General features: G+C 42.4%; 1 protein-coding gene across 2 annotated transcripts in view; it reads left to right on the top strand.

Annotated features, from left to right (window-relative positions):
- UBE2R2 (ubiquitin conjugating enzyme E2 R2) overlaps window positions 1-27787 on the top strand; it is a 98228-nt gene that overhangs the window by 65478 nt on the left and 4963 nt on the right. The window contains exons 2-4 of one of the 2 annotated variants that reach the window (XM_073343399.1): window positions 5104-5190; window positions 14463-14560; window positions 23924-24058. In XM_073343399.1, coding sequence (XP_073199500.1) covers window positions 5104-5190; window positions 14463-14560; window positions 23924-24058 — 320 coding nt within the window. The remainder of the gene's footprint in view (window positions 1-5103; window positions 5191-14462; window positions 14561-23923; window positions 24059-27787) is intronic. The other variant, XM_073343400.1, reaches the window with a different exon arrangement.

The following is a 27787-nucleotide window of genomic DNA, read 5'->3' as shown; positions in this document are numbered from 1 at the left end:
ATACAGTAGAACCTATCTTAACCCAGTTCAGGGTAGGTCATGTAAAAAGTATCCAGATATCCTCCATTCGTCGCAGGTCAGTAGAGGTTGTATAAACTTATTTGCCACAAGTAACAAACTGTCACTCAAAAATGACCTTAATATATGGTCTTCTGACTTATTTAATCTTGGAAATATTTTAAATGGTAGTTTGATGATGCTGGATTCCTAGCTATGACGATTAGTGAGTCTTTACCAGCTATGTGGCAGCTTGCCCCTGAAACTCCTGGTCTCCTTCACCCATTCAATTGAAATATATTAATGCTCAACTGGTGGAAAGCTGCTTTAAACTGATCACTTCTGTTAAGAAAGTAAAATGCTGAGTAATACCTGGAAACCTGTTTGTGAAAACTCTAATGAATGTCCTGGTTAAGAGTTCAGTTTCACTTTTCAAGCTAATGATCAGGAGAAGGAGAGGTGAAAGTGATCACTGTAAAATTCCCCAATTTTTTTAGATCATCTGGGTTTCCCCAGTGCACTTAATCCTTCTGACCTACAGCTTGAACAGCTGGCACAGTGAAATTCTGACCTCTGGTGCTAACAAGCTATTCAGTGGAAAAGCAGATTTCTGTAACTGGGTTGCTACACTAGAGCATCTCTGTACTCAATACTTCAATTTAGCTAAACAAAACAGAGCAGCAAATAATTGCTTGTTTCCAAATTCTGTTGCTTTCTGATCTTTTGTAAAGACATGACTGGTTACGATGTAAATTAAATCTATCAATTGCCTACACATCAAAAAGTGGTTCCCTAACACATACTTTTTATCTGCTATCCCAACAGTGTTGTGTGGCACTCTACAGCAGTGGTTTTTAAACTTTTTTTCTCAGACCCAGTTGAAGAAAATTGTTGATGCCTGTGACCCAACATAATTATATCTTTTGACTAGTTTTCATAAAATCATAATATTGCAATACATTCCATCTTAACCCACTTTGTGTAACTAACACTAGACACTAGCCTTAGGAAGCCTATGGTAAGGAGCGTGGGAGGTCTTGACCTGCTGCTCACAAACCGGGAAGAATTAGTAGGGGAAGCAAAAGTGGATGGGAATCTGGGAGGCAGTGACCATGAGTTGGTTGAGTTCAGGATCCTGACACAGGGAAGAAACGTAAGCAGCAGGATACGGACCCTGGACTTCAGGAAAGCAGACTTCGACTCCCTCAGGGAACGGATGGGTAGGATCCCCTGGGGGACTAACTTGAAGGGGAAAGGAGTCCAGGAGAGCTGGCTGTATTTCAAGGAATCCCTGTTGAGGTTACAGGGACAAACCATCCCGATGTGTCGAAAGAATAGTAAATATGGCAGGCGACCAGCTTGGCTTAACGGTGAAATCCTAGCGGATCTTAAACATAAAAAAGAAGCTTACAAGAAGTGGAAGGTTGGACATATGACCAGGAAAGAGTATAAAAATATTGCTCGGGCATGTAGGAATGAAATCAGGAGGGCCAAATCGCACCTGGAGCTGCAGCTAGCGAGAGATGTTAAGAGTAACAAGAAGGGTTTCTTCAGGTATGTTGGCAACAAGAAGAAAGCCAAGGAAAGTCTGGGCCCCTTACTGAATGAGGGAGGCAACCTAGCGACAAAGGATGTGGAAAAAGCTAATGTACTCAATGCTTTTTTTGCCTGTCTTCACTAACAAGGTCAGCTGCCAGACTGCTGCGCTGGGCATCACAACATGGGGAATAGATGGCCAGCCCTCTGTGGAGAAAGAGGTGGTTAGGGACTATTTAGAAAAGCTGGACGTGCACAAGTCCATGGGGCCGGACGAGTTGCATCCGAGAGTGCTAAAGGAATTGGCGGCTGTGATTGCAGAGCCATTAGCCATTATCTTTGAAAACTCGTGGCGAACGGGGGAAGTCCCGGATGACTGGAAAAAGGCTAATGTAGTGCCAATCTTTAAAAAAGGGAAGAAGGAGGATCCTGGGAACTACAGGCCAGTCAGCCTCACCTCAGTCCCCAGAAAAATCATGGAGCAGGTCCTCAAAGAATCAATCCTGAAGCACTTACATGAGAGGAAAGTGATCAGGAACAGTCAGCATGGATTCACCAAGGGAAGGTCATGCCTAACTAATCTAATCGCCTTCTATGATGAGATTACTGGTTCTGTGGATGAAGGGAAAGCAGTGGTTGTATTGTTTCTTGACTTTAGCAAAGCTTTTGACACTGTCTCCCACAGTATTCTTGTCAGCAAGTTAAGGAAGTATGGGCTGGATGAATGCACTATAAGGTGGGTAGAAAGTTGGCTAGATTGTCGGGCTCAACGGGTAGTGATCAATGGCTCCATGTCTAGTTGGCAGCCGGTGTCAAGTGGAGTGCCCCGGGGGTCGGTCCTGGGGCCGGTTTTGTTCAGTATCTTCATAAATGATCTGGAGGATGGTGTGGATTGCACTCTCAGCAAATTTGCGGATGATACTAAACTGGGAGGAGTGGTAGATACGCTGGAGGGCAGAGATAGGATACAGAGGGACCTAGACAAATTGGAGGATTGGGCCAAAAGAAATCTGATGAGGTTCAATAAGGATAAGTGCAGGGTCCTGCACTTAGGACGGAAGAACCCAATGCACAGCTGCAGACTGGGGACCGAATGGCTAGGCAGCAGTTCTGCGGAAAAGGACCTAGGGGTGACAGTGGACGAGAAGCTGGATATGAGTCAGTAGTGTGCCCTTGTTGCCAAGAAGGCCAATGGCATTTTGGGATGTATAAGTAGGGGCATAGCGAGCAGATCGAGGGACATGATCGTCCCCCTCTATTCGACATTGATGAGACCTCATCTGGAGTACTGTGTCCAGTTTTGGGCCCCACACTACAAGAAGGATGTGGATAAATTGGAGAGAGTCCAGCGAAGGGCAACAAAAATGATTAGGGGTCTGGAACACATGACTTATGAGGAGAGGCTGAGGGAACTGGGATTGTTTAGTCTGCAGAAGAGAAGAAAGGGGGGATTTGATAGCTGCTTTCAACTACCTGAGAGGTGGTTCCAGAGAGGATGACTATTCTAGACTAAGTGGTAGAAGAGGACAGGACAAGGAGTAATGGTCTCAAGTTGCAGTGGGGGAGGTTTAGGTTGGATATTAGGAAAAACTTTTTCACTAGGATGGTGGTGAAACACTGGAATACGTTGCCTAGGGAGGTGGTGGAATCTCCTTCCTTAGAAGTTTTTAAGGTCAGGCTTGACAAAGCCCTGGCTGGAATGATTTAATTGGAGATTGGTCCTGCTTTTGAGCAGGGGGTTGGACTAGATGACCTCCTGAGGTCCCTTCCAACCCTGACATTCTATGACCCGGTACTGGGTCGCAACCTGTACTTTGAGAAACACTGCTCTACAGTGTATATGGATTGGTTTTGTACACTCCGTGCATTCAGATTGTTCAATTCTGCAGTGTTTGTGTCTTAACAAGCAGTTCAGTGGTTAAATAGCCCCCCAGTTTACCCTACAGTTGTGCATGCAACCCAGAAACTGCTTACTAGTTTATATAAAGGTGCTGTCTTTGGATCTGTGTAATCTCTGGATGGACTACAATACAACATAGCAGTGGGAAAGTGCCTGTCAAAGTTAAATAGACTTGTCTAAACTGGTTTTCAAATTTAAAATGCTCTGCATTTAAATACATGTAAGGCTCCAAGTTGAAGGCAGAAAAAGCAAAGAAAACTTAGGCTGAAGTTGTCTTGGACATGCCCAGCAGCATGTTAAGATTTTGTTAAACAAGAGATGCAAAGTTACCCACTGATAGTTATTCTGACCAGCTGTAAGCAAGCTTTCTATCTAGCTCAACCCTGGGTTTTTTATTTCTGGATTTAATTTGGACTCTTGAACACTTTTCTCTCTTGTTCTAATAAAATGTCAGAACAGGAGTTGAATGGGCTTAGACTGCTGACTGATGATCATTGTTGCATTATATTGTGAACATCCAGTTAGCATTTTTCTAAGTGTATATTCAAATAAACCACATCTGCTTAGGATTGACACTACTGTACTTCCATAACACATGCTGTCTACCTGTATGTGGACACTATGTAAAGGTGCTTAAAAAATTCAAGCTACTGAGAGTGCTGGTTTTGCTTTAAACTAGAGGAGCCTAAATTGCAAAACATGATGGGTTTTTATTTCAGCGCACCTCGCCTCCTTACCAAACCTTAAGAGTGAGTTTTAAGACGCTAGTTTGTACCTACCTCTAGTTTTAACTGTAACTAGAATCTATCTAGTTGACATCTAAAGGTCTATTTGTTACTTCTTGTTTGTTAAAAAGATGCCCATCTAATGCTATGGGCATGCTAACCCACCATTAGTATCATAAAATTGTTATCTAGATTCCGGTTTAAGTGGCAGGATTACACAGCTCTGCGACATGTAAGCCTCCTAATATCTGAATTTGTGAAGGGCTCAAATGCCATGGCATCAAGTGTAGTATAAATACTCTGCTTGAAGTAGAATTTCTACTTCCTCCACCAACCAAGTCCTTCAAAACTGCCAACAAATATTCCTTGTGCCTATTCAGATGCATTGGTTTGTGCAGTGCACAGGTATTGATGTAAATGTTCTTTAATTAGCCCCACTAATGTGCTTGGAACACTAGAAAATTCATCCTACTGGGGCCAAAAAACTTAACCTGTTTTGAGATTTTAAAAAAGGAAACTGATAATATTGGCCACTGAATTCTTCAGTGATTTTTAATTGTCAGTGATTTTTTTTAAAACAGTTAATTAAGACATCTCGGGACTTTGACTCGAGTTAGAGCTACATGAAGTTGAGACAGTTGCTTCCTTGTCTTTCCCTCTATATTACAAGGATTGCCAGTCCAATGAACCTCAGTCCTGATCTTCAATTTCTCCTGTTCAAGTACCAGTCTGTGCACGAGACCCAATAATGGAGCTAAACTTTGTAGATTTGTCAGGTGCCTAATGTCCATTAAAGCACTAACAAAAAATGATCAACTTTGTTTCCTTTAGACTGAAATCACTTTGGCCCCCAAACCTTCCAGTGTGAAAGACTAACATGGATTAGTTTGCTGGTTTCCATGCATTCTGTTACATGAAAACTGAGATTAATTTTATTTGTTGCAGGCTCACATTAAATTTCCTATCGACTATCCATATTCACCGCCTACGTTCAGATTCCTGACCAAAATGTGGCACCCCAACATTTATGAGGTAAGATACTTTTAGTGGTGCTTTTTCTCTTCAGGTGTACTAGAGACATGGTTTTAGTTTTGATACTTATGTAATGCATTCAACGTTTGCTTGTCTTTAGTCACAATTAAGCCACGTTCTAGCTGTTATAACATAAGGCTTTGTATTCTGGTAAGCACTCTAATTCAGAGAGTGGTGTTCAACCCTTGCAGATAACTGCAGTTGTAACTGCCTCAGATTTACCACAGTTGTGAAGTTCTGTTGTTGCTTGGAATGTTGGCAGTTACCAGCTTTTTTTCCATCCAGATTCATTTGGGATCTTACTAATGACTGACAATTTCTCCAATCAACTTTTTATCTGACAGTTTGGTCAGAAATTTGATGGACAGTGAACTTTAGATTAAAATTAAATAGCTTATTTTGAAGCTGTTTTTCCTTTTATATTAAAGCAATAAATAGGCAACTATTGGGACTTACACAGTATACAACCCCAAGCTAGAGAGATGAGATTTTCAAATGTATGGGGAAAGCTTGCCTCACGTTTAACTAAATGTGAATGCTCTTCCCTCCAGTTATGTTCTCCCTTGCTCCCCAAAAAAATCCTTACTCTTCATCACTAACAGCATTGTAGATCATTTTGTGATATAATTACAATGGTCGATCTAACCTCTTCAGCAGTTAGTAAAAAGGCCCTCTCTAGTTTCAGTATGTCACACTTCCTGATGATCTTTCAGGTACCATGTCAGTCTTAATTAATTATTGGTCTTGGGTTAAGGAATTTAGAAGTCTGCATCAGGCATCATGAGACCTATCCCAGAAGCAGCTCTAGGCAGGTCCAGCACTTCGTCAGTGCAAACAAATGTGACACCTAGTGTGGATTTCTGGATTCTTTTGGAAACTGTTTATCTTCCTTCTTTTTATGACCTGTACTTTTTTCTTCGAGCATTTTAGTCTGTAAAGCCTTTGCCACTGGAGACCTTGCAGCATCATTCTATGTTTGACACTGTGTGCATGTCACAGAAGTACCTAACTTCTGAAGTCTTGTTTGGAAGTTCAGAGCCTATTCTGAAACTGTAGATTGGCCTTTAGTGGAGGAGTCCAGACAAATCCCTGGGGAACCTTTTCACCTTTGACTATTCTTAACAAAATTTCTGTTCTTAATTTTTTGTTTTGCTTGTCCTTTCTCATGAGAAATAAATGCACTCAGAGGATACTGCATCCACCGCCCTTGTAAACCCTCCCTTCTTTCAACAGTGGCCTTAATACAGGCTTTCCTAGGATGAATGATATTCACTTCTGCTTCTGCTTAATGGGCTCAATGGAAAATGAGGGAGGCATTCCTTCCCAGGGTCTGAGCGCACTTCTTCGATCTCTTAAGGAATGAGGACTCCAGCCCAAGTCTTGGACTTAGATGCCCTTACTCCAACATTGAAGTACATTGTGCTGCTCCTGAATGACCAATCCTGAACAAATGGTCTTAAACGTTGTTTTCTCAGTAACCTCTCTAGACTGGAGGTTAGTTATTGAGCTGATGGCTTAGTCTTAACTGTTTGACTGGTGGCTTTTCCAAATCTGCACTGGCAAATAAGATTATACTCCATATTAAATTTCTTGATGCTGAGGAGGGGGGCTGCTTTCTTATGCAAAGGACTATCCTGGGTTCAGATAGTACATGGTGATTGGTATCCTTATTGTGTCATTTGGAAAATCTTCCAACTTTTGCCTCCTCCTCTTGTTTTATCTCCTGTTTCAAGTTTTTAAAATATCTTTCTCAGAGCTCTGCTTCAACAGCACTGGATTTTGTGATCTCTAAGACCAATTAAAAATTAGGTCTGTCAAGCAATTAAAAATATAATTGTAATTAATTGTGTTAACAATAGAACACCATTTATTTAAATATATTTGGATGTTTTCTACATTTTCAAATATATTGATTTCAATTACAACACAGAATACAAAATGTACAGTAGTCACTTTATATTTTTGATTAAAAATATTTTCACTGTAAAAAAACAAAAGAAATAGTATTTTTCAAACCTAATACAAGTACTGTAGTGCAATCTCTTTATCATGACAGTTGAACTTACAAAAGTAGAATTACGTAAAAAAAATTGCATTCAAAAATAAAACTATGTAAAACTTTAGAGCCTATAAGTCCACTCCGTCCTACTTCTTGTTTGTCTGAACATGTTTGTTTACATTTGCAGGAGACAGTTCTGCCCGCTTCTTGTTTACAATATGACCTGAAAGTGAGAACAGGTGTTTGCATGGCACTGTTGTAGCCAGTGCTGCAAGATATTTATGTGCTAGTTGCGGTAAAGATTCATAGATTCATAGATATTTAAGTCAGAAGGGACTATTATGATCATCTAGTCTGACCTCCTACACAACGCAGGCCACAGAATTTCACCCACCACTCCTGCAAAAAACCTCTCACCTATGTCTGTGCTATTGAAGTCCTCAAATCGTGGTTTAAAGACTTCAAGGAGCAGAGAATCCTCCAGCAAGTGACCCATGCCCCATGCTACAGAGGAAGGCGAAAAACCTCCAGGGCCTCTTCCAATCTGCCCTGGAGGAAAATTCCTTCCCGACCCCAAATATGGCGATCAGCTAAACCCTGAGCATATGGGCAAGATTCATCAGCCAGATACTACGGAAAATTCTTTCCTGGGTAACTCAGATCCCACCCCATCTAATATCCCATCACAGGCCGTTGGGCCTATTTACCATGAATATTTAATTACCAAAACCATGTTATCCCATCATACCATCTCCTCCATAAACTTATTGAGTTTAATCTTAAAGCCAGATAGATCTTTTGCCCCCACTGCTTCCCTTGGAAGGCTATTCCAAAACTTCACTCCTCTGATGGTTAGAAACCTTCGTCTAATTTCTAGTCTAAATTTCCTGGTGGCCAATTTATATCCATTTGTTCTTGTGTTCACATTGGTACTGAGTTTAAATAATTCCTCTCCCTCTCCGGTATTTATCCCTCTGATATATTTATAGAGAGCAATCATATCTCCCCTCATCCTCCTATGTCCCTTCATCTTCAACCACCATTCCAGAGGACATGTGTCCATGCTGATGATGCGTTCTGCTTGATGATAATCCAAAGCAGTGTCAGATGCCAAAAGCAGAAGGTTGATTTTTCTTTTTTGGTGGTTCAGGTTCTGTAGTTTCCACATCAGAGTTGCTCTTTTAAGACTTCTGAAAGCAGGCTCCACTCCTCCTCCCTCTCAGATTTTGGAAGGCACTTCAAATTCTTAAACTTTGGGTCAAGTACTGTAGCTATCTTTAGAAATCTCACATTGGTACCTTCTTTGTGTTTTGTCAAGTCTGCAGTGAAAGTGTTCTTAAAACAAACATGCTGGTCATCATCTGAGACTGCTGTAACATGAAATATATGGCAGAATGCGGGTAAAACAAAGCAGCAGACATATAATTCTTCCCCAAGGAGTTCAGTCACAAATTTAATTGACACATTTTTTTTTAATGAGCGTCATCAGTGTGGAACCATGTCCTCTGGAATGGTGGCCGAAGCATGAAGAGGCATATGAAAGTTTAGCAAATCTGGCACGTAAATACCTTGCAATGCCAACTACAAAAGCCTGCCATGCAAACGCCTGTTCTCGCTTTCTGGTGACACTGTAAATAAGAAGTGGGCAGCATTATCCTGTATATGTAAACAAACTTGTTTGTCTTAGTGATTGGCTGAACAAGAAGTAGGACTTAGTGGATTTGTAGGTTCTGAAGTTTTTATATTGGTTTTTGAGTGCAGTTATGTAACAAAAAACTTACATTTGTAAGTTGCACTTTCATGCTAAAGAGATTGCACTTCAGTACTTGCATGAGGTGAATTGAAAAATACTATTCCTTTTGTTTAACATTTTTACAGTACAGTAATGAAAAAATACAACATGAGCACTGTCTACTTTGTATTCTGTGTTGTAATTGAAATCAAAATATTTGAAAATGTAGAAGAACATCCAAAATATGTAATAAATTTCAATTGGTATTCTATTGTTTAACAGCGCAGTTAAAACTGATTAATCACAATTTTTTTGAGTTAATCGCGAGAGTTAACTGAAATTAATCGACAGGCCTAATAAAAACTAATCCATACTGAATAGGGAGTGGGTTTAGCTGTGGATTCACAATCCCCAAATCTTCATGCAGGAAGTGAGGGCATTACTTGGGCATGTGAGGATGTGCCTGTTCAGTTATCTGAATCCCCAAAGTTTTTTTTAAACCCTTCTTGGGTTGAAGTAGAAGGATCTTTCCCCAGTAGTTGAGGGGGGGGGGGGGGAGGAGGAAATGGCATTCCTATAACTGAAGGAAGAAACTAGCCTAAAACTCTGTGTTCTTGTTTTTGGAGGTCATTGTTTGAGAAAAAAGTTTTTACTTTCACAGCTTGCATATATGTGTAACTAAGGACTATGAAGCTTCCTGAAATCAAAAGAATCTGAAGTAGTAGTTCAATTTGCTGGCAGTTGTGTGTACTGCAAGACTAATTGATTTAACATGAGGAGAAACTGGGACACTTACAGTTGCATGTGAATGCATGCTGCTATCAAGAGTGGACTGAATCCAGGTACGCAGACAAAAGGAACCAAATATTCAGTTGTTGCTGACGAACGCACGTGGGGAGGTGTCAGAGACAGAGTTCTGATTACAGTAGTGTGAGGAAGACCTAAAAGTAAACCTTAATTCAGTTACACCCTGCTAGGAATAATAGCTATTTTCTATATTGAGCTTCTGTTAGGCCATCTAGTCCACAATCTTGACAATGCTATGTTTAAGTCCAATTTCTAATGCCCCAAGCAATGCGGCTTCAATTTGCCATGAGAAATAAGTTTAAATAAGTCTGTTTAATACAACTAACTCTCAGGAAGTTTTTTTCTAATATTCAGTCTAATTTTTCCCTTGTATTACATTCAGTTATTTTAATTATACCCCATTACGCAATCCTCAGGTCCTTTCCATCCTCTGTTTACAGGTTTCAAATAATTTATCATTTAAATGGGTTTAAAATCTCTTAATCCATACGGGCCCCTATTCACTTTTGTTCTCTGAACTCCCTCTCCTCTGTCTAAAGCGTGAAGCTGAATGTATGTGATGTGTTAAACTTCCCACCACTTTTGAGTGCTGGAAAGAAGAACTTCTCCTTTCCCACTCTTCTGTTTCACCAAATAGTTGCTAGTCTGAGTACGACTTGTGGGTTAGACCAGCTCACTCAATCACTCTGGAGGCTTTTTGCTGAGTTCAGACTCGCTTTGTTGAACTACAGCAGCACTGCACTCTGACACAAGACTTCAGAGCTGAAACTACATAAACAATAGAAAACACTAATCAAACCCTTGTGGGCCATAGGATTAATACAACATCTAGAAGCTTACATTTACTTGGGAAAACATTGCTGTAATAGGGAGGGACTGTCCAAGCCATGGGGACACTTTCCATTATACAAAATAAAATCTACTGCTGAGGAACTAACTTCTCATATGTGGCATTCCCTCCTGTACTCAGCTCTGCTGGCTTTCTCTAGTAGCTCCAAAGCAGTGGCTCTCAAACTTTTGTACTGGTGACCCCTTTCACATAGCAGCCTCTGAGTGTGACCCCCCGCCATATAAATTAAAAACACTTTAACACCATTATAAATGCTGGAGGCAAAGTGGGGTGGGGTGGAGGTTGACTGCTTGTGATTCCCGCCCCCCCATGTAATAACCTCATGACCCCCGAGGGGTCCCGACCCCCAGTTTGAGAACCCCTGCTCTAAAGTGACTAAAACAGCCACAAGGCATTACTTCCCTGACCAAAAGCGGAAAATATCTAACAACCAAGTTCTACCAGTTTTTAGGTGAGCATCTGAGCCTCTAGATGCTAAGAAGAAGCCCCCAGTGAGGCTGAAAAGATCAGTGACTGCCACCAAGGCATATTGGCAAACATTTCTGAATGGGAGTTCCACAGCCAAGGTCCCTGACCTGAGTGCTCTGCCAACCTGATTAGAATCCGTGAGAGCCCAAGTTGTTTAAGTTCAGATCCAGGAATGCATTTATGTCTGTGCAGGGTGGATTGATTTCTAAAGCCAAGTGATTTAAGTGACCAATTTCAGTCATGATTTAAACAAGGAAGCAGGAAACTTTTATTTAAATCTGTTTTAATCTTGGTTTGTAGTTATCTTCTTTTCCCTAAAGAGAGGCCGATTTTTTTTCATTGGTTGGTAACCATTAAAAGATGTTGCTAGGCAACTAAAGATAGCCTTAATGCTACATTTGGTGCTGCTCTTTGCTAGCTGGGAGAATACACGTATTGATTGATTTAAGCAATTTTACATAGCTTACTTTACTCAGATTCTTAATTTTTATAATAGAAAAAGGTGATTGTGTGTTTTTAGTAAATTTTTAAAATTTGATTTGTAAAGCTGTATTTGGAAACTAAAAATGCACAAAAACAGCATTTTAAAATTTAAAACTTGTTGTTACTAAAGTTTCTTAAATATGCTGGATGCACAAACATTTTCAGAAAGTTTATCAAAACATGCTTTGCTTTAAAACTGATTTTTATTAAGCAAGTGAAGTACTAGCTGTAGTTAATGAATTGAGCTGGCTGATTGATTGTTTCTGCTTACCATGTCCTTCAAGATCTTAAAATTAGTAGATCTCACACCTAGTTTTTAATGATAGTTTGGAAGAGGAAAACCAGCTTTCTTGTTTGTTTTGTTTTGTTTTGTTTTGTTTTTTTCCCAACTCCTAGTTTTTCTTAAATTTTTTGAATGAACTAGTATTTGAACCTAAACTAATCGAATAAACTGAAATGAAGCAAGTATTCTTTCAGCAGCTGCAGAAGAGACTACTGCTGTCAAACAGTGGTTTAGCACTTGGTTTCTGGTCTCAGGTGCGTAGCCAGTGACTTCCACCAGTTCAGTTGTCTCACTTTGTCTTTAAAACGTGGTAACAAACATGGATTGTTTAAAGTAGTTTACGTTTAAAAATATTTAGTAAATCAGGGTCTTAATGCAGGTTGTCATAATTTCAAACTTAATTTAAAATGTTTATTTTTATCTGCCTAAATCCACTTGTAACGTGTTTCATGCCAAAGGAGGGGGCGGTTAGGCGAACAGGGAACATTACTGAGGGTGGCAAAAAACTGGGCTTTTCCTTGAGTTAATCTGAGAATCAGAAATGAAATTAAGTAACAAACTTCCTTCTCATTTTTTGAGGAAAAGCCAAAAAAATTGATGTTCCATCTAATCATATTTAATAGGCTTTGCCTCCACTGAATAATGCCACTACAGTGTGAGTTCATCTTTGTGGTATGCCACAGGACTGTGGTGGTCCATAATGAATCAGTGTTCAGTCTGTCCCATAGAAGAGATCACAAACCACAGGGCAATATAAAGCTTTAAATCCATGCATAGTTCCTATTTGTATCATTTGGAGTTGGGCCATAGATTAAAAGGACTATATGCCTGTAAGGGTGTAATTATGTGCTGCGAAAGTAGCTCTTTCTTCCTCTGGGATGCTGGGAGGGAGCCTGTGTAACCCTCTGAGAGCATCTCTTCTGTTTCTCTCCTCTGCATGGTGCCAGAGCCCATTTAGGAGTGCATCATGCTATCTGGTCAGTTTACTCTGCTCCCAATGAGGAGCAGTGCTGTGATTCCTTGAGTTAGGATAGAATGCCAAACTCAGCTGAGCACTTCAGTATGGGAGTGGTGTTCAGTTCCTCATGACAAGAAGTGAGCCAGCTTGGATGAGGGAGCAAATGTGAATGGTCTCATGTTTACAGACTTCTTTTGCAGGTGTGTGACTTCTAGTTGTGGTGATCTGAGATCTTAACCTGTACTTTCAAAAGTTTCATATTGTAATCCCTCTGGAGTTTTCGCTAACCGAGAGAATAATGCCATTTTATACTTCCTAAAATTCTCGGTAGTCCCCTCATGTTTTATTCTCTCAAAAGGAAGCAAAGTAATGTAAGTTTATGAGGAGGCCACTTTGTTCTCATAGGGATTCAGTGATTTAGCTGGATATTTCGGTAGCCATTTGGAGCTACATAAAACTTCTTGTCATGCCTGGGATTCCCTGTGACTGCAGTTGACTATTTTTATATCAGTCGCCTTATAAACTGTAGATTTTTGGGGGACTTGCGTGACTTTTGGTATTTGTTACCTTCTGTCTTTCTTTAAAGACTGCAGCAATTCAAAATGGTTAAACATCTTGAATAGAAATTGCAGTGTTGTGTAGCAGGGTGGATTGTTTTAAATCAGATCACTTAATGAGTGGTTTTAATCCATGATTTAAATCAGTAAGCAGGAAACTTTGATTTAAATCAGTCTTAATCTTGTTTTGCATTTGTTTTTTTTAAGTTATAGTAGACCCTCAGTTACGAACACTTCAGGAATGAAGAACGTTTGTAACTCTGAACAAAACGTTACGGTTATTCTTTCAAAAGTTTACAGCTGAACATTGACTTAATACAGCTTTGAAACTTTATTACGCAGAAGAAAAATCCTGCTTTTAACCATCTTAATTTAAATTAAATAAGCACAGAAACAGTTTCCTTACCTTGTCAAATCTTTTTTTAAACTTTCCCCTTTTCTTTTTCTAGTAGTTCACTGTATTTGGTGGTTTTTTCCCTCTCTGCTGTTGCCTGATTGCATACTTCTGGTTCCTAATGAGGTGTGTGGTTGACTGGTCAGTTCGTAACTATGGTGTTGTGAGATTCTACTGTATTTTCCTAAAGAGAGGTTGATTCTCATTGGTTGGTAGCCATTAAAATATTTTCACTTGCAACTAAATATAACCTTTACACTAAATTAGATTCCTCTTACTTTTTTTAAAAGTATCCACCCTGTTGTTCATTAGTCTACTTCTTAGCATATGCGCAGCGTGCCTCAGGTGGCATGTGACCAGGATTCATCACCAAATTTGGTCCGCTGGTTAGATCGTTAGCTTCCCCGGCTTGGGTCGGGTACTGACGGGGAATGCAACGTGAATGCTGATCCAGTTTACGCAAACTGCAAATTTACGTTGTCTTTATGCACAAAGGCCTCCACTTGAAATATGTAAAATGGCTAAAGAAGAACTTGGTGGTGTTCATGACCCTGTACAACTGCACAGGTTTGCCATACTTTACTGTTTAATAAATATTTTGATCTTTCCTTGGGTGAAATTGCCCAGGAACTACCAAGTGGCTGAAAGCTCTTGGTCAACCAGTCCTCAAGCGTGGTGTTCCAAATTGTTAGTGCAATAATACTGCTAATGTTTACTGAATCTTTCACCTCTGTCTTGCAGAATGGAGATGTATGTATTTCAATTCTTCACCCACCTGTAGATGACCCGCAAAGTGGAGAACTGCCATCCGAAAGGTGGAACCCCACCCAGAATGTCAGGTAATAAAATACAGAACCACTGACTCCACAAATGTAGACCTTATGAAAGTTCTCTTGTGGTCAATATGTCCAGCCGGACCATAGCCTGTCTTCCGGCCTTCGAAGGAAATGGGACAACTGGCTTGGCAACAATCTCTAAAAATGGCTCATCTGAATCTGACAGAAATAAGTATCTTAAATTGGAAAAATAATCTTCTAGTTAGTTACTGGAGTGCAGTGTGCTCAGATACTGTGCTGCCTTGTTGAGATTTCCACTCTGTGTGGTGACGTATCATTGTTAAAATTTGCTCAGAGAATAAACTTGCTGTCTCAAATTTAGACTAGCCTTTCCAAACCCACACTGTCCTAAACTACCATTCTACTTTAGAGTAAATACTCCACTGAGATACCAGAAGTAGAAAAGACCCATCTTTCAGGATTTGTCTGCAAACTCATTTACTAACATTTGAGATTTGTCCTGAGGGATTGTGCAACCAAAAAGGGTAGAAATATCCTCTTTAAAAGGCATTTCTGTGGCCTTCTATCTAGTCCTGGTGACAGACTAAATCAAGCAGGGGGACCCAGCCTATGGGCTGGAATTTTGATGCCAGTGGCTTATGCTCTCTGCTTATACCTTGGGCCTTTTCCTGCTTTCTCCCCTGCTTTTCAGTATTTGGCAATCCTGTTGTCCTAAGCAGATGGTTGCCAGGTATTTCCCCTTGGTGCCCAAAGCTGAATGAGTCACGAGTTGCCAAAAGCACTCCAGGCTAACCAACGCTTTCCTTTCTTTGGGCAGGTCTATGTTTAAAAAGCTGCATCTGCACAACTGTAGCACTTTAAGGAAGATGCTGTATGCCTGCAGCAGAGAACTCTCCATTGGTGTAGTTAATCCACCTCTCACAGAGGTGGTAGCTGTATTGACAGGAGCTCTCCTGCTGACATTGCGCTTAGTTTGGTATAACTAGATTGCTCAGGAATGTGGATTTTTCAAACCCCTGAGTATCCTAGTTATACCAAAGTAATTCTGTAGTGTAATCTACTCTTTGAAAATCCTAACGCTGTATAGCCTCTCTTGAGTTTATAGTGCTCCATGCCACAATATGCCTCTAAATGACACTTGCTTTATGTACAATGGTGAACCATGCAATCAATGGTAATAACTATTTAGCTACACAGTGGAAAGAATTCTTGCTGTGATTTAAGAACTTAGAGTAAAGCTTTATGCTGTGTTTGTTTCTGTCTTATTCACAACCAAAAGATAAGTTAAAAGTAACTCTCTCTAATCTGCATTATGTTTTTAGAAAAGTATCAAAGTGGAAGTATACAGTGTTTACAGTGTTACTTATTACTGAACAGTGATTCCCCTATTTCAGATCTTGCTCTATCCCTTGATTTTTTTCTTTTCTATTTTTGTTGGTAAAGTGTATTGAGGTCCCAGCCTATTGGAGGGAAGTCTAATTTTTGGAAAGAGTCAAACAATGACACTATATAGGAGAGTTTCTGCCTTGATAGCTTAAGTAGCCAAGTGATGGCACTTTTGCTGTTCTGATACTGAGGGCATAGAGCTGTCTCTCTATTCCTCAACAGTTTCTTCACTTACAATTAGCTTTCAGAAGATTGTCTCCTAGATCATGATTTTAAGCTCTGACTAATTTTGGTTTTGTTAATTTATCATTAGAAAGAGCTGTTGTCTAACCAAATGCTTTGGCAAAGAGGAGATAAGGAAGGTTCCTGACCCTTAGGGCAGGTCTACATTATGAGGCTAAGTCGACCTAATTTCCGCAACTCCAGCTAAGTGAATAACCTTAGGTTGACTTATTGCGGTGTCTGCACTGTGCTGGGTCAACAGGAAAAAAACTCCAGTCGATTTACCTTATGCTTCTCGTTCTGGTGGAGTACCAGAGTTGACAGGAGAGAGATCGGTGGTCGATTTAGCGGGTAGACCTGCTAAATCAACCCCCAGTGGATCGATTGCTGTGCATGGGTCCCCCGGTAAGTGGAGACAAGCCCTTAGAATAGGCTAGCAAGCCACAGTCTGCAAGGTGCTGAAGTAGAATGGTCTTGGCTGAAAACGGCATTGTAATGAACCAGTGATTTATAATCCCAACTACATATATAAAATGATGGGGGTCTAAATTAGCTGTTATCACTAAGAAAGACCTTGGACTCATCCTGGATATTTCTCTGAAAACATCTGATCAATGTGCAGCAGCAGTCAAAAAAGCTAACAGTGTTGGGATCCATTAGGAAAAGGATAGGTAAGACCAAAAATATATAATCCATGATATGATCACATCTTGAATACTGCGTGCAGTTCTGGCCATCCCATCTCAAAAAAGATATATTAGAATTGAAAAAAGTACTGAGAAGAGCAGCAGAAATCATTATGGGTATGGAACAGCTTCTGTATGAGGAGAGATTAAAGACCTGGGACTGCTTATTTTAGAAAAGAGACAACTAAGTGAGGCTGTGATAGGTGTATAACATCATGAATGGTGTGGAGACAGTGAATAGGAAAGTGTTATTTACCCCTTCACGTAACACACAAACTAGGGGTCATCCAATGAAATTAATAGGCAGCAGACTTGAAACTCACGTAAGGAAGTCTTCTGACAATATAAACTATCTCTGTAATCCCTGCTGCCTAGTCATTAGTTGGCAGTGTACTTCCACTGTGGGATCTAGAGTATCTTCAAGAAGGATTTAATTCTTTCACTCCTAGAGTAGCTGTTCTTCATGTCCCTTTTGAAAATGTAGAGAAGACTTAGACCACTAGAAACATTAATTTTGTTGACGTTCTTACCATACACCACCAGGCAGGTGAGAATAACCAGATATTTGGTAAAAAGAAAAGGAGTACTTGTGGCACCTTAGAGACTAACCAATTTATTAGAGCATAAGCTTTCGTGAGCTACAGCTCACTTCTTCAGATGCATATCGTGGAAACTGCAGCAGGCTTTATATATACACAGAGAATATGAAACAATACCTATTCCCACCCCACTGTCCTGCTGGTAATAGCTTTTCTAAAGTGATTTCCAGCACAAATCTAAATCACTTTAGAAAAGCTATTACCAGCAGGACAGTGGGGTGGGAATAGGTATTGTTTCATATTCTCTGTGTATATATAAAGCCTGCTGCAGTTTCCACGATATGCATCTGAAGAAGTGAGCTGTAGCTCACGAAAGCTTATGCTCTAATAAATTGGTTAGTCTCTAAGGTGCCACAAGTCCTCCTTTTCTTTTTGCGAATACAGACTAACACGGCTGTTACTCTGAAACCAGATATTTGGTAGTATTTCTCATTGGTGACCCTCTGGGCCAGTACTTAAGGTACACACTTAAGTCAAATGAGCTTTGCTGGTTTAGTGAGGGTAGAATATCTCAAGCCACTTCCCCTCATCCTACTTCCTTGAGAATCTTATAGGCACTATCCTAGACCATGTCTTCGCTACAGGGACTATCGCCATGTAGCTACATCACCGTAGCTATGTCAGCATGACCTTGTAGTATAGACTCAGCCTACAGTGGGTTTTCCTATCGCTGTAGGAACACCACTTCCTCAAGCATTGGCAGCTAGATCAACAGGAGCATTTTTCTGTCATCTAGCTGCGTCTCAGCTGGTGATTAGGTCAGTATAGCTATGGTGCTAAGATGTGTGTCCCCTATGCAACAGGGACACACTAGTGTTAGGCCCAACTCTTCTTACAATTAAGGCAGAGTGTCTGGAGAAGGGCACACACAGTTTGAAGTCAAGAGATCCTGAGTTCTAATTATGGCTCTGGTTCCTGTGTGGCCTAGGGCAAACAGAAGAGTGGGCAAATCATATCAATCTGTAAAAATGGGGATATTTATTAATGTCTTAGGGGTGCTGAAGATGGATTAACATCTGTACAGTGACTTGAACAAAAAGCCTTGGACCAAGGTATTCCTTTGGACAATAGACAATAAGAATAAAGCTTGTCTGTGCAGGAGAGGGAACTTTCTCCAGTAGTGGTCAGAGACTGGAATGAACTCTTCCAGAAACTGACCACCTTTCACTCCCAGTGCAAGGCTAATTTCCTTTACCTTGCATTCAGAGAAAGCTAAGGAGTGACTTGATTACAGTTGAGAAGTTACCTACAGGAGGAACAAATGTTTAATAATGGGCTCTTCAGTCTAGCAGAGAAAGGTATAGCATGATCCAATGGCTGGAAATTGAAATTTAGACAAGTTAAGACTGAAAACAAGGGATACCAGTGAATAACTAACCATTGGAACAATTTACCTCGGGGTTGATTCTCCATCACTGACCCTTTTAAAATCAAGATTGGATGTGTTTGTAAAAAATCTACTCTGGATTATTTTAGGCAAGCTCTGTGGCCTGTGTTGTACAGGTCAGACTAGATCACAATGGTTCCTTCTGGCCTGGAATAAATGATCATGACATCTCCTTGATATTTCTAATAAGAAGCCATATAATTGTTGGACTACCTACAGGTTACCACAGGTGTTTGGTAGTCCAGTGTGTTTCCTGTTGCAACTGGAAGTTCCTGTAGTGTTCCATATATCACAAAGATCCAATGTGTTGCACAACTACTATGCCATCTGCCTATATACACATCATATACAGGGTTTATTTTTAAAGTAAGATGTGAAAAGGAATGACTTCCATCTATCCATCTTTTTTCCTATGGAATGCTGACACCCATGTGGGTAGTCAATAGTGGGGATTGAACTTGTGATCTCTGGATCTCTACTGCCTGAGCTAAAAGATCCATGTCTTTTAGCCAAGGCTGTAGCAAGCTCATCAACTTCTGGGGCCTAGCTACCACTAGAGGGAGACAGTGCCACACTGTTTGTGGGTGTGGCTTGTGGTTTATGTATCTGGCTGGTCTTTATATTGCTGCTATTTTGAATCCCTACTAAATTGTAACACTTTCAGAATAAGCCATCCCAGAGCACTGATGGTGACCTGTCTGACATCGGTATTTTCAAGAAACATATACCATACTTGAGACCTAAGTGAACAAGCATTTACCTAGGAAACACGTATCCCAAATACATAGTTATAGGCAGTGATGAGCCGCCAAAATCTTAACAACCGGTTCCCTCCTCACCCCACGAGGGGGTCGTGGCCCTCCCTCCCCTGCCTCCGGGACTCCTTCCCCATCCAGCATTCCTTGAGGGCCCTACACCGGGACCCCTGCCCCATCCACCCCGTCCCCTGACTGCCCCCAGAACCGAGCAGGAGGGTCTCATGGGCTACCGTAGTGCCCCACCCATAAGAGCCAGAGGGACTTCCCTGGGGGGTGAGGTGGGGAGTCCTGGCAGCGCTTACCTGGAGCGGCTCCCGGGAAGCATCCAGCTTCCCTCTGGCTCCTAGGGCAGGGGAGCGTAGCTGCGGGGGAGCGGCTGCTCACCCCACTGATCACATCAAAATTGGTGCCTTAGGCACCAACTCCATGGGTACTCCGGGGCTGGAGCCCCCACGGGGAAAATTTCGTGGGTGCAAAACACCCACCGGCAGCTCCCCATCCAGCTTGCCTCCGCCCCCCGAATGCACCGCCCCACTCTGCTTCTCCGCCCCCCCCCTCAGCTTCCCGAGAATCAGCTGTTACCTGCCGCAGCACAGGCGGCCCTCCTCGCACCCCCCACCCCAGCTCACCTCCGCTCTGCCTCTGTCTCTCTGGGCCTGAGCACGAAGCCACTGCCTGCTTCTCAGCCCTCCCAGGCTTCCTGCGCGAACAGCTGATTCGCGGGAGGGCGGAGAAGCAGAGCGGGGCGGCGGGTTCAGGGGCGGAGGCAGAGTGGAGGTGAGCTGGGGATGGGTGAGGGGTGGGGAGCTGCCAGTGGGTGCTCTGCACCCACCAAATTTTCCCTGTGGGTGCTCCAGCCCCGGAGCACCCATGGAGTAGGCGCCTAAGGCGCCACTTTTTGGCCTCTCAGGACAACTGGTTCTAAAAGGGCTTCTAAATTTAGCATCTGGTTCCAGCGAACCAGCTCCAGCTCACCACTGGTTATAGGCATAACACTGAACACACTCTTGGACAGTAATCTATACCCCTCATGGTAACGTTTCACTCTTTAGAGCAATATAACTAGCAGATATGACTTATTTCTTGAGTTCTGTAGATGCAAGTGTTTAGGCACTGTTTTCTCAGCTCTTGTCTTTGGTATCTGCTGCTATTTCAGGGGAGGCAAACTTTTTGGCCTGAGGGCCGCATCGGGTTTCTGAAATTGTATGGAGGCCTGGTTAGGGGAGGCTGTGCCCTAACCACTTGTGCCAAAGAGGGTTGGAGGTGACATGGGGGCACAAGGGAAAGGGTTTTGGGACAAGGGCTGCAGGGGGGGTCGGGCACGGTAGTGCTGCGCCTGCATGGCTATGAGCGCCTGGATCGAGTCCTCTTGGCGTTCCATTATGCTTATCAGCCGATCCGTGCTTTGCTGCCAGAGCACCGCGCTTTTGTGCCGGTGCTCCTCATTCTGCTGGCAGATCCTCCTTTCACTGTCCCGCCACTCTTGCCCTTTTCAATTTTCATTACTTGAATGCTGCATTACTTCATGCAAAATATCTTCCTTGCTTCTACGTGGCCTCTTTCTAGTTCTTTGGAGTCTTTCAGCCGGTGATAACACGGACGGCTGAGATCTCAAGTTTCAGAGTAGCAGCCGTGTTAGTCTGTATTCGCAAAAAGAAAAGGAGTACTTGTGGCACCTTAGAGACTAACACATTTATTTGAGCATAATCTTTCATGAGCTATAGCTCACTTCATTGGATGCATTCAGTGGGTTATCCATAGCTGTAGCTCACAAAAGCTTATGCTCAAATAAATTTTAGTCTCTAAGGTGCCACAAGTACTCCTTTTTCTTTTTGAGATCTCAAGGTTGCATCTGTAAAGGCAAAATGCAACACTTAACAGAGGCAGCATTGTTCACACCAGACAGAGCAATGATTCCCCTGTACTTAAGGGCAAGCACAGTCTACAAAGTAGCATAATTTGCCCGTCCCAAAGCAAGCGCACATAACGCACAGGAGCCCCAAAATGGTGAGTAAGCACAGAGTCAAGGGGGACTGATCCTTTCATGGCTGGGGTTCTATGCCTTGGGGAGAACCAACAGCGCACGGGGCCCCTATACTGAACACTGTCCCCACATTTTCCACAGGAGTTTGTCCCGGAAGATATCTCGCTGCTGAGGGTGACCTGGGAAGCAAGGGAGGGTCTTCTACCGCAATGCAGCTTCTGCCCTTCCCCATATGCAGCTTGCCTGTGTGCAGCAATGGTCCCCCCGCCCCTCACGGCACAGTGGTGCGGACAAGTTAGCCTTACTGGGGCAAGGACCACAGTGGTTCTCCCAAGCAACCTGCACAAGCGCATTGCCCAAGTTCTCAATGAGACCTTTGAAGAGATCACTGAGGCTGAAAATTGCAATGTGAGAGAGCACATCAGTGCCCTATTCTGCATCTAGGCATGCATGCAGCCCTCACCCCAAGAGCCTGCACTGAATAATTTACTTCCCAAAATAAAAAGCTGCTTACTGGGAACCTCTTCTGGTTTTTGTCCTTCCCCAAGCACCGGCCGCTGCAGCTGGCTACCTTCCTCCTGGCTTGAGAACAGCTCCTGGCTGCATGCATCTAGGGATTCCGGGGTGTGTTCCTCCGCCGGAGCATGCTCGTTCCCGCTTTGCACCTCCTCCTCCTGCCTTGTTGAACTGGGCTCTGAAGTGTCCATGGTGTTACTCTGAGTGGAGGTGGGTTCGGCCCCAAGTATCGCGTCCAGCTCTTTGTAGAAACGGCAGGTCGCAGGGGCAGCACTGGAGCGGCTGTTTGCCTAATGGGCTTTGCGGTACACATTCCGCAGCTCCTTCATTTTAATCCTGCACTGCTGTGCGTCGCGATCATGGCCCCTTTCCATCATGTCCCTTGATATCTGCCCGAAGGTATCGCAATTCCTATGGCTGGAGCGCAGCTGGGACTGGACTGCTTCATACCCCCCCAAACACTGATGGGGGTCCAGCACCTTGCCATTGCTCCATACTGGGGATCACCTGGCGTGTGGAGGCATGGTCACGTGGAAAGATTTGCTGAAAGCACTCCATGCCTGGCTGAGCAAACAGGAAAGGGATTTTCAAAATTCCCAGAGAATTTAAAGGGTGGCTCTGACGGTTGGTCACCTGAGGGCAGGGCAGTAGAGTTCAAAGTGATGACCAGAGTGGCTAGAACAGGCATTGTGGGACACTTCTGGAGGCCAATCAGAGCGCATTAACAGACCAGGGCGTCCACACTGGTGCCGCGGCGCTCCAGGGGGGATGCACAAAAACGTTATTCCACTCGCCGAGGTGGAGTACCAGCAGCGCTCTAGCCACAGAGTCAGAGCGCTCTTCATGCCTTGCCAGTGTGGACACGTCGTGAGTTAGAGCACCCTGGGCTGCTTTAATGCGCTGTAACTCGCAAGTATAGCCAAGCCCTTAAAGCAAATACGTTTGTTCTCAAATTCTAAACTCTTTACGCCAGGGACTCTGGCTGTGCAGGTTTCTGCTACTATCTTACAACTGCTTAAGCACTAAAGCACACTGGTGCTGAAAGCCCCCACTATCTCGGGGGTGGGGGGGAATTCAGCACCAGTTTGCACAGGCACCTTGAAACTTTCTCCTTTCAAATCTTCGTGGTTGAAGATCTCTTAGTGCATCATTCGTGGAGTTGGTCAGATAATTTTTTGACAAATCACCTTTTTATTGGAAAATGCAGATTCCTCAAGACCTCATGGGAACTTATCAGGTTAAATGAAACTTTAATTGGGAAAGTTTGACTCCTGTTTGGAATTTCTGGTCAGAGACCACACGTCTGCCATTATAGCCAATAGCTCAGCAGTTGGGGCACTCACCTGGGACATGGGAGACCCCTGGTTCAAGTTCCTACTCCAAATCAGGTAGGACTGGAACTTGGGTCTCCTATATCCCAGGTGAGTGCCCTAATCACTGTTCTGTGGGGTGTCTCTCTGGCATTATTTTTTGTTGTTGAAGAAAAACTTCAAAAGGTCTTGGGTCCACCCCAGTACTTAACAGGAACAATTTGCAGTCCTAAATATTTGCTGGATGGGAAAACTCTTTCCCCACGAGTTTTCATTCTACAATCTCTCCAATGAAACAAATTCCTGTTTGTTCTATACCACCCTATTCCCTCCACCTCTAAAATGCCTGACTAGTGGTGGTGTGAGCACATAAATCCTGTCATGCTGTTAACTCTGCTTTCATTTCAGCTGTGGGGTGTGAGTTTGCACTTAACTTTATTCCAAGTCTCAGCCCTAAATGTGTTCCTAAAATGGCAGCCTTAATTCACCTTCAAGACTTCTACCATAGCTCCGTGAATGCTTAGCGCTGACCTCTCTGTTACTTTTTTATTTTCCAGGACTATCCTACTGAGTGTAATCTCCTTGCTTAATGAGCCCAACACCTTTTCTCCAGCCAACGTGGATGCATCAGTCATGTTCAGGAAATGGAGGGACAGTAAAGGAAAAGACAAAGAGTATGCTGAAATTATTAGGTAAAGTCTTGTTTTGGGCAGGAGACATTGCAATAAGAATTCAGTTTGATGCTTCACACATCTTCTTAAAACCACTTATTTTAAAGTTTCTTGATGAGCTTGATGCTAACAGAGCTAGACGTTGAAGGGGTCATGGAAAATTACAATAGGGTCATAAGAGCAATGAGTGAAATCATTGGGGGAATCTGCTTAACATCTTGGATATGTATACACAAATGCAAGGAGTATGGGGAATAAACAGGAAGAACTGGAAGTTAGCACATAAACTACTGGAATATTGGGGTAGAGTGATAGCTTCTTCAGGAAGTGGGAGAGGAGGTGGTGTTGCATTGTACATCAAGAATATACACGCTTGTCCTGAGGTCCAAAAGAAGGTGAGAGGCAGACCGGTTGAAAGTCTCTGGGTAAACATAGAAGAGGCAAGAGGGTCAGGAGGGGTGACTTCATGGTATGGATCTGCTGTAGACCAGCAAATCAGAAGAGGAGGTGGATGAGGGATTTCTAGAACAAATAACAGAAATATCCAATGCACAAGGCCTATTAGTAATGGGAGACTTTACTAATGGGATCTTCCCCGACATCTGTTGGAAAAGTAACATAGCAAAACACAACATGTCCAATAAGTTCTTGGGGACAACTTCCTCCACTTTCTGAAACAAGAAGTAACCAGGGGAACCATCATGTTAGACTTGATTCTGACCAACAGGGAGAAATTGTTTGCAAATCTGAAGGTTGAAGGCAATTTGGGTAAAAGTGCTCATAAAATGGTGGGTTTCATGATTCTAAGGAAAGGAAGGAGTGAAAGCAGCAGAATAGGAACAGTGGACTTCAGAGGAAAAAAACCCAAAAAAACCCAGACTTCAGCAGACTCAGAGCTAGTAGATGGGATTCCATCAGAAGAAAATCTAAGGGATAAAGGTTCAGGAGAGCTGGCACTTCCTCAAGGAGATAATATTAAAGGTACAACTGCAAACTATTTTTCCTATCTTCCCTTCGCATTGGAATAGAAAAGGCCAGAGTGGCTCCATCAGGAGCTCTTTAATGATCTGAAAATCAAAAAGGAATCCTACAAAAAGTACAAACATGAATGAATTGCTAACGATGTCTACAAAAAAAATGGCACAAGCATGTAGGGACAAAATCAGAAAGGCTAAGGCACAAAATGAGTTACACCTAACAAGGGACATAAAAGCCAATAAGAGGAGGTTCTTTAAATACATTAGGAGCAAGAAAAAGAAAACTGTAGCTACTCTACTTAATGGGGAAGAGAAGAGCTAATTACTGATGCCATGAAGAAGCTGGCATGTTTAATGCCTATTTGTGTCCGTCTCACTAAAATGATTGATTAATGACCAGATACTCAACACAATATCAACAAGGGGAAAGGAACACAAGCCAAAATAGGGAAGGAATGGAATAGGCTAAAGAATATTTAGGTAAGTTAGATGCATTCAAGTCAGCAGGGCCTGATGAAATTCATCCTAAAATACTTAAGGAACCAGCTGAAGTAATCTCAGAACTGTTAGCAATTATCCTCCATGAGTTCTGGAAGATGGGTGAGGTCCCAGAAGACTGGAGAAGAGCAAACATGATTCCTATCTTTTAAAATGTAGGAATGAAGAGGATCCAGGGAATAAGACTAGCTAGCCTAACTTCGATACCTGGAAAGATATTAGAACAAAATATTTAGTAATCAATTACTAAGCACCTTGCAGGTAACCTTTATAAGGAATAGCTTGCATGGATTGGTCAAGAACAAGTCATGCCAAACTAACCTACTTTCCTCCTTTGACAGGGTTACAGGCCTAGTGGCTGGGTGGGAGGGAGAGAAAGCTGTCTGTGATATGTATTGATTTTGGTAAATCTTTTGACCGTCACATGACATTCTGATAAGCAAACTAGGAAATGTGGTTTAAATCACACCTTAAGCTGTGTGCACAACTGGTTCAAAGACTACTTGGAGTAGTTATCAATGGCTTGCCGTCAGACTGGGAGGGCGTACCTAGTGCTGTCCCATAGGGGCCAGTCCTGGGTCCAGTACTAGCCAATATTTTCATTTTGACTTGGATAATGGAGTGGAGAGTGCCCTTATAAAATTTGCAGATGACCTCAAATTGGGAGGGCTTGCAAATGCTTTGGAGGACAGGATTAGAATTCAAAATGACCTGGACACATTAGAGAATTGGCCTGAAATGAACAGGATGAAATTCAGTAAATACAAGTGCAAAGTACTACCCTTATGGAGGAGAAATCAAATGCACAACTACACAATGGGGAATAACTGTCTAGACTGTAGGTAGTAGTACTGCTGAAAAGAATGTGGGAGTTATCTGGATCACAAATTGAAGGAACCAACAACTTGATGCAGCTGCAAAAAAAGTGATTCTGGGTTGTATTAATAGGAGTGGGGGAGGAGTGTAAGACACAGGATGTAATTATCCTGCTCAGTGAGGCCTCAATGGGAGTACTTTGTCCAGTTCTGAGCACCACACTTTAGGAAAAATGTGGACAAATTGGAGAGAGTCCAGAGGAGGAGAACAAAAATGATAAAAGGTTTTGAAACCTGACGTGAGGAAAGGTTAAACTTGGTATGTTTAGTCTTGAGAAGAGAAGAGTGGGGGGCCACGGGGAACCTGATAAGTCTTCCAATATGTTACGGGCTGTTACAAAGAAGATGGTGATCAACTGTTCTGCATGTCCACTAAAGGCAGGACAAGAAGTAATGGGCTTAATCTGCAGCAAGGGAGGTTTAGGTTAGATATTAGAGGAAAACTTTCTAACTACCAGGGTAGTTAAACTCTGGAACAGGCTCCCAAGGGATGGTGTGGAATTCCCATCATGGGGGGTTTTTCAGAATAGGTTGCACAAACACCTGTCAGGGTGGCTTAGGTGTACTTGGTCCTGCCTCAGCACAGAGGGTGAGATTTGATGACCTCTTCAGGTCCCTTCCAGCCCAGCACTTCTAGGATTCTAGTCAGATTCAGATGTGTGTGTGGTTTTTTATTTGATAGATTGGACCAACTTCTGTTTGTTTAGCATCTCTTGTACTAATCAGTTCCATCTTCTACGTACTTAGCTGTGACACGGAGTACCTTTCCCAGACCTGAAGTAGAGCTCTGTGTCGCTTGAAAGCTTCTCTCTCTCCCCCCAACAAGTTTGGTCCAATAAAAGATATTCTCGCCCACCTTATGTCTCTGATATCCTGGGACCACACTGTTTCAACGGCACTGCAAACCTAAATAGTCACTTCTAACCTGAATATCTCTGGAAGCTGTTACTTTAGCTCTCTTTAGAAGGTTAATCTTAAAGCCATTTCTCTGCCTTGGTGGCAGGAGCCCCTGCTAGAGCACCCTTAGCATGCTGTTGAAGCTGACTGCTGGCACAAAAGGGTCAACCTCTCTTCTTTTGACTGCTTTCCTTTGTCAGATTGTATGAGTATTATGCCAGAACAAAGTCCTTTGGCCATTAACAAATCCCCATCTGGATCATTCTTTTTGCACATTGCTTGTGTGGCTGGGTGAATGGTTCATTACTCATGTAACTTGGTTAATTCCATGCTTAATATATTCACTTGAGGTTGCACTCCTGACCCTCTTGTATTTTTAAATGCTGTTTCTGTCCTGTAACCTTACTTAACAAAATCTGCAGTGCATGTTTGTGAGCTTGAAGAATCTGTTTTAAAATCCTGCCTGTCTTTCGTTTAGAATGTTGATTCTTAGAAGTCCCTCA

Source organism: Lepidochelys kempii, chromosome 5, assembly GCF_965140265.1.
Source record: "Lepidochelys kempii isolate rLepKem1 chromosome 5, rLepKem1.hap2, whole genome shotgun sequence".
NCBI classification, from domain to species: Eukaryota; Metazoa; Chordata; order Testudines; family Cheloniidae; genus Lepidochelys; species Lepidochelys kempii.
This window is presented reverse-complemented; position numbering and strand designations above follow the sequence as displayed.